The 6,823-nt window shown below is 39.9% G+C and overlaps 2 protein-coding genes across 3 annotated transcripts; both read left to right on the top strand.

Annotated features, from left to right (window-relative positions):
* The first annotated feature begins 210 nt into the window (after window positions 1-210).
* On the top strand, window positions 211-6,257 carry LOC113697186 (uncharacterized). The gene is made up of 2 exons (XM_072049894.1): window positions 211-2,350; window positions 5,832-6,257. Exon 1 carries the CDS (start codon window positions 211-213, stop codon window positions 1,657-1,659), a length of 1,449 nt encoding a protein of 482 aa, XP_071905995.1. The 3' UTR covers window positions 1,660-2,350; window positions 5,832-6,257.
* Window positions 2,571-6,257, top strand: LOC140003882 (pentatricopeptide repeat-containing protein At1g56690, mitochondrial-like). 2 transcript variants are annotated; one of them, XM_072049891.1, is made up of 2 exons: window positions 2,571-5,048; window positions 5,832-6,257. In XM_072049891.1, the coding sequence occupies exon 1, from the start codon at window positions 2,571-2,573 to the stop codon at window positions 4,686-4,688; it is 2,118 nt and encodes a 705-aa protein (XP_071905992.1). In that variant the 3' UTR covers window positions 4,689-5,048; window positions 5,832-6,257. The 2 variants fall into 2 exon arrangements, with proteins under 2 accessions (XP_071905992.1, XP_027072485.2); XM_027216684.2 differs by having other exon boundaries at window positions 2,571-5,088.
* Window positions 6,258-6,823: the final 566 nt, after the last annotated feature.

The following is a 6,823-nucleotide window of genomic DNA, read 5'->3' as shown; positions in this document are numbered from 1 at the left end:
TTCTGAGAACGTCATATTTTAAAGGAGTTCAGTGTAATTAACCCATCGAAGTTTTGGCGGAGCAGGAGACCCGCCAAATTGCCACCTTCCGAACATATCATTGCTAGGGTTCTGCTGCTGCTGATGCGACGGTCCTTCTGATCAGGTCAGTGATTTCTAGTACGCTGGTCTTCAATTAGGACTCTGTTAGTTTCATTGATTGATCGAAATATGCGTTCCAAACTGACTAAAAATGCAATCTTTGAAGCTGACAACTCACTTGAAGTCTCTCTTAGAGAAGCTTTTCAGCTTCTGGAGCCCCAACTCAGACCCCTTTTTCCTTTAAAACTTCCAACTCAAGAAGAGTACTTCAACCTGAACAAAGCAATTCTTTGTGGAATTTTATGTGAACCCCACTTGGTCAGAGTCCACATTAAGCACTTACATGCTATTGTCACTGATGGCTACACTTATTTTATATCCATGCTTATCAAGATTGTTAATGAGTTGTATGCCAAACTCGTTGATTCGGTGAAAACTCAGTTGATTTGGGTGACGTGTGAAATGGTGAATGTGTTGGGAGTTGGATTTGATGGTTTATTGGTGGCCCTTTTGAGGCAAATTGTTGGTGGTGACTTTAGCGGAGGAAATTTGTGGTTGTGTTTTGAGATGGTTAGTCTCTTTAGGGACCAATGGGATTGTTTGTTGGAGGATGAACCTCTAGTTTTGACCAGTGCTTTATATGTGTTTCTTCGTTTATTGGCCGATCATTGTAGGTTGCCAAATGACTCAAAAGTTGAAACCTTGAAGAGGCTTGAAATTGATTTTTGCATTAGGATGTTAAGGGAGAAATTTGGTTTGTGTTTGAAGATTGGAAGAGATCTTGTTCGGCTTTTACAGGACTTGGTTCATGTACCTGAGTTTCGCTCAATTTGGAAAGACTTGTTATTGAACCCTAGTGTGTTTCAGACTGATGCATTTTTAGATATCTCACAGCTCTACCTTTCAAGGACTTCTAGTAGGTATTTTCTGCTGCGGATAACTCCTGAAATGGAGAACCAGTTGAGGTTCTTGCTAACGCATGTTAAATTGGGAAATCAAAAGAGATACCAAGTTTGGTTTGCAAAGAAGTTTCTTGGTGTCCCCGAGAGGGAGACTCTTCTAACTGACATTGTTAGGTTTATTTGCTGTGGACATCATCCACCTAATGAGATTATTCAGTCAGACATCATCCCTAGGTGGGCTGTCATAGGCTGGTTGCTAAAATCTTCCCAGAGGAATTATGTCGAAGCAAATGTTAAGCTTGCCTTATTCTATGATTGGCTTTTCTTTGATGAGAAGGTAGATAATATAATGAACATTGAGCCTGGGATATTGCTAATGATAAATTCCATTCCTAGTTATGTTGACATAACTCGTACTCTTCTAGAATTTCTCTTGATGCTGGTGGAAGACTATGACATTGAAAGAAAAGATGTAATTGTCAAAGGGGTATCTTCAGCTTTCACTTTTCTTGTTCGAAAAGGTGTGGTTCGATCTCTTGATGCTTTGACTTGTTCTGATGTGATCTCTCCTTTTCTCAAGCAATTGTTTGAAAAAATCTTCAAAGACATGTTAGCAAGCCTTTCTGAGAGGGCAGTTGCCAGTCTTCCGCTTAAACCAATTTCTGCCCCTTCTTAACTGAGTCTGTTCTTATCACCGCCTTTTTGGATAGTCTGAGGCTCAAGACATGCTTTTAAGATGCATTTAGTGATGATGGTGGTGATGTTTTTGTTTCATCTTTATGTGAAGAAGATGGAGGTTTGAGCCTGTCAGAAGTGGTTGGTCATGCTTCACAGGTAAAGATCTTGAAACGCCAATCGAAGTTCATAAATAAGGACTCCCATTTTGAGCCTGTTATCTAGTCTTGGCATTCGCTGTAACTTTGTAGAATTTTGTTACTGCAGCATTCAAAGCTTTTTGAGCCTATTGTCCCATGGTGATAGTTCATGCGTCTTCTTAGGACAGTTTATGGACAATCTGTGTCTGCTTTTTTATTTTTGTGTTCCCCGTCCTAAAAGCGTGACTGTTCTTTGTTTTGCTCTATCCTCAGTGGTGCTTTTCAGCAATAAATGCCTCTTGCTTTTATTTTAACTACAATAACCACTGTTTTCTTCTTTTTAAATTTTTGAAGTTCTTTTTGTCCTTCCTCTTTATCTTGCAAATTCTTTTTCTTGCCTTATTTTTCATTTTGTGTATACCTTTTCGAATGCCTTTGTAAGTTTGATTATGTTCCTATTTCATGTTTCAATTGCAAGGCGAACAAATTGGAATAGGATTATCCAAACTATCGCCGTGGAATTGAAGAAGTCAAGTGACATTCTCCTTGAAGGTAATTCATTTTGATTAAGGTCTTGTATTCTGTTAGATTAAGCACAACCCACCACTTCCTCCGCCACCTCAATCTGCCTCTGCTGCAATCCCTTGTCCCAACTCCCTGACTTTAGCTCCCCTTGGGGGTCTGGAAAGGACGACAGCGGAACGTAGGAAATTCACGTCTCCTATTGAATTACTGTGGGAAAAATATATTAAAAGCCTACTTGATTGTACGAATGTGCCGTTGGGTATTAATGTTGCGGTGGAGAAAATGTTACTCCACCCTTGCCATCACTGCAAATTCTCAGATTGCGGAATATGCACGGTTGGGCCAAATTGACAATGCCCGAAGGGTTTTTGATCAAATGCCCCACAAAGGTGTTGTCTCCTGGAATTCCATTATTGCCGGCTACTTCCAAAACAAACAGCCTAGTGAAGCCCAGAGCCTCTTTGATCAAATGTCCGATAGAAATTTAGTTTCTTGGAATGGACTGATTTCAGGCTATGTAAAGAATGGGATGGTGGACGAAGCCAGAAAGGTTTTTGATGAGATGCCCGAAAGGAATGTTGTCTCGTGGACTGCAATGGTTAGAGGGTATGTGGAGGAGGGGCTGGTATCAGAGGCTGAGGCTCTCTTTTGGCAAATGCCTGAAAAGAATGTGGTTTCGTGGACTGTCATGTTGGGTGGGTTGATACAACAGGGTAGAATGGAGGAGGCACAGAGGCTTTATGATATGATGCCCGTGAAGGATGTGGTGGCAAGAACAAGTATGATTGGTGGGTTGTGTCAGGAAGGTCGGTTGGGTGAAGCTCGAGAGATTTTTGACAGTATGCCCCATAGAAATGTGTTCTCCTGGACTTCAATGATCTCAGGATATGCACAAAATGGGAAGGTGGATTTGGCTAGGAAGCTTTTTGAGGTCATGCCTGAGAAGAATGAGGTGTCATGGACTGCTATGCTGATGGGATACATTCAGAGTGAAAAAATTGAAGAGGCATTGGAGCTCTTCGATGCAATGCCTATTAAATCAATTGTTGCTTGTAATGCAATGATACTTGGGTTAGGCAAGAATGGGAAGGTTGCTAGAGCGAGGAGGATATTTGATTCCATGAGGGTGAAGGATGATGCTGCATGGAATGCAATGATTAAGGTTTATGAGAGAAAAGGGTTTGATTTGGAGGCCTTTGATATGTTTCGCTGTATGCAAAGACAAGGTCTTAGACTGAACTTCCCATCATTGATAAGTGTGCTTTCTGTGTGTGCTAGTCTTGCAAGTGTCGATCATGGTAGGCAGATTCATGCTCAGTTGCTCAGATCAAAATTCGATGATGATGTATATGTTTCCTCTGTATTGATAACAATGTATGTGAAATGTGGCGACCTTATCAAAGCAAAGCAAGTATTTGACAGATTTTCTCTGAAGGATGTAGTCATGTGGAATTCTATAATAACAGGATATGCCCAACATGGCTTAGCAGATGAAACCCTGCAAGCATTCCGTGAAATGTGTTCTCTAGGCATTGCAGCAGATGCTGTTACTTTTGTTGGAGTTCTCTCAGCTTGCAGTTACACTGGAAAAGTCAAAGAAGGGAAAGAAATCTTTGAGGCTATGAAATCCAAATATTTGGTAGATCCTGGAACTGAACACTATGCTTGTATGGTTGATCTGCTTGGCCGAGCTGGTCATTTGGTTGAGGCTATGGATATGATTAACAAGATGCCAGTAGAAGCAGATGCAATTGTTTGGGGTTCTTTCATGGCAGCATGTAGGAACCACATGAACTTGGACTTGGCAGAAGTGGCAGCAAAGCAACTTCTGCAGCTTGAGCCACAAAATGCCGGACATTATGTTCTGCTTTCCAATATTTTTGCCTCTAAGGGCAAATGGGGGGATGTAGCAAAGCTGAGGAAGCACATGCGGTTGAGGAAAGTTAGCCGCTCGCCTGGTTGTAGCTGGATTGAGGTTGATAAGAAAGTGCATATGTTTACTGGTGGTGAGCACATGCCGCATCCAGAGCATCCAATGATTGTCGAGAAGTTAGAGAGCTTAGCTGCATTGCTAAGGGAAGCCGGATATGTCCCTGATGGCAGCTTCGTCCTGCATGATTTGGATGAAGAAGAGAAGGTACGAAGCCTGGGACATCACAGTGAAAAGTTGGCTATTGCATATGGACTTCTGAAGTTGCCTGGCGGAATGCCCATAAGGGTAATGAAAAACCTCCGAGTTTGTGGAGACTGCCATGTTGCTATAAAGTTAATTTCAAAAGTTACAGGAAGACTAATTATTTTAAGGGATGCAAATAGATTTCATCATTTTAAGGACGGAGTATGCTCTTGCAATGATTACTGGTGAACCTTGAAAAGTCATTCTGGTAGCTTTGCAGAGAATTGGTCAGAGCATGACCTGTGCCTGCCTAAAGACAGATTTTGTCATATGGATATGCGCAACTGCTTGCCATAATGCTGCTTATAATTGTGATTATATGTCCTTTAGCATGGTCACTGCTGATTTATGCAACTTTGGCTGAAAAATATATTTGAGCAGCAGCTGTGAGCTGCTTGTCTTCTCATGATGACTGAAAACAAACGTCATACTTGATGGAGGGAGGGCTTTTGGTGCTGAAGACCCAAAAAACAATTGAAGTGGTGATGTGGCCACCAAAGATAGGCTGCCTTTAATTCCTTGATGGTGCAACCAAGTTTTACAGTAAAGGTTTGCTTATTTCTGAATATTCTGCTCTACATGTGTTCAGGTGTGTTTGGATTTTCAAAATTTGAACTTCACTTCGGTACTAATTGAACATCATTTAGAAAGCACATTATTTTGACACGTTCTTTTGCATTTGACTGTCTTTTGAGTGTCAGTAAGTTTTCAATAGTATAGTCTTTCTATCTCCTACAAGAGCTGTAGATATTTGGAGCCTTTTGCAATCAGCTTGTGTTCAATTTGTTACCAATCTTGTATGACTTAGTATTGCATTTGATACAAATCCAGATGGATAAGTCAACGTATTTTAAGACCATTCTTTCTGATTATGCTTTGTGATTCACTCATTCTTCATGATCAATTATGAGAAAGGTTCTCCAATACCTTCTTTAGTTTTTTTCACGGCAAAATAATTTTTCAGCAGTAAAAAGACATGTAGCTATAGCCTGTGCATTACAATGACATGTCTGTCTTCTGAGCCTTTTTTTTTGGGGTGAAGCATATCTGGTTAAAAATGTAAATCTTTATTGTTTAATGCTTCTATATCTCTGCATTCGTTACTACAAAAAAAAAAAGAAAAGAAAGAAAGAAAAAGAAAAAGAAAAATCATGATCATCACTTTTTTTCAAAACACAAATTTATTTTAAATAGGTAGTACAAAAATCAGTTAATCCTAATAATTTATTGGAAGATATAAAACATTTACTGGAGGCTGGAAACTAAAACTGCCTTTTAGGAATTTGAAATACGAGTTGAAGTCAATAACGAATATGACTTTTATTCATGTAGGAGAGCTGTTCAAGAAGAGCTTTTGGTCATTTTTGGATTCCCAAGTGGAGTGAGCTCTGTCAACGACCACAAGCTGAATTTGAGCTCGTGCACCCAATGAGCAACTAAAGCCTGTGCACAAGAACATGGGGTTAGATTAATCATGGCCTGTGCGTCAGATTTGTTACGTACTTGGATCCCATCCGCTCATACTACAGTGCATGGCTGCGACATTGATGTCAGATGAGATTGTGGGCTATGAAAATTGTTTAATTATTGAATGCTACATACATAATTTGTTTGAGTTTCGTGCTCTAGAAAGAATATATTATAGTTCAAGAAACTTGCAACTTTTTTTTTTCTTCTTAGCCGGAGCCCAGAAACTTGCAAGTTGATACGAGCTATTACTAGCTACAACTTGAAAGAAAGTAACGTTTGGCCTTATAATTGTTCTTTAGCCGTTACATTGAAAGGTCATCAATTTCTTAGTCCTGAAAACAATGTTGATTGCTTTATCATTTTCTTTTCCGCCAGGATTGCTGATCAGTTCAGTGGCGAATAAGCATATACATTTTGTGGATGAAACACCGATCATTAGTTGTAACTGTTAAGAATGAGATCCTAATGCTCTTCATGCAATCAGCTTGTTCTGGAAGTCCATGTAACTTAGAATGAACAGGTTCAATTCTTCGGTTTGGATGCCTCAACTTCGTGGATGAATGTATAAAACATATATGGATTTGGATGCTTAAGTAAAGAAACTCCCCCACAATGACGTTCTCGTTTGTTCTGTGTAATAGACCTTCAATCTTGCATCTTATATGACAATCCTCTGAAAACTTCCACTTCCAGTAGGAGACTTGAATCAAGCTGAAAACTGCTGCTTCGGCTGAAAAGCTTTGTGTCTCCTCTCTTCACAGTGTGCTTTTGACAAATGATAACTAAAAACGTTTCTCAGGAAAAATTTTGGCCATGTTTCGGGAGGAAAACGAATTGAATTATCTTCTTTCAGC

This window comes from Coffea arabica, chromosome 1e, assembly GCF_036785885.1.
Source record: "Coffea arabica cultivar ET-39 chromosome 1e, Coffea Arabica ET-39 HiFi, whole genome shotgun sequence".
In the NCBI taxonomy this organism is placed as follows: Eukaryota; Viridiplantae; Streptophyta; class Magnoliopsida; order Gentianales; family Rubiaceae; genus Coffea; species Coffea arabica.
This window is presented reverse-complemented; position numbering and strand designations above follow the sequence as displayed.

Bases quoted from the DNA above. Each gene is read 5' to 3' on its own strand.
- LOC113697186 (XM_072049894.1), top strand. From the start codon at position 211: ATGCGTTCCAAACTGACTAAAAATGCAATCTTTGAAGCTGACAACTCA.
- LOC140003882 (XM_072049891.1), top strand. From the start codon at position 2,571: ATGTGCCGTTGGGTATTAATGTTGCGGTGGAGAAAATGTTACTCCACC.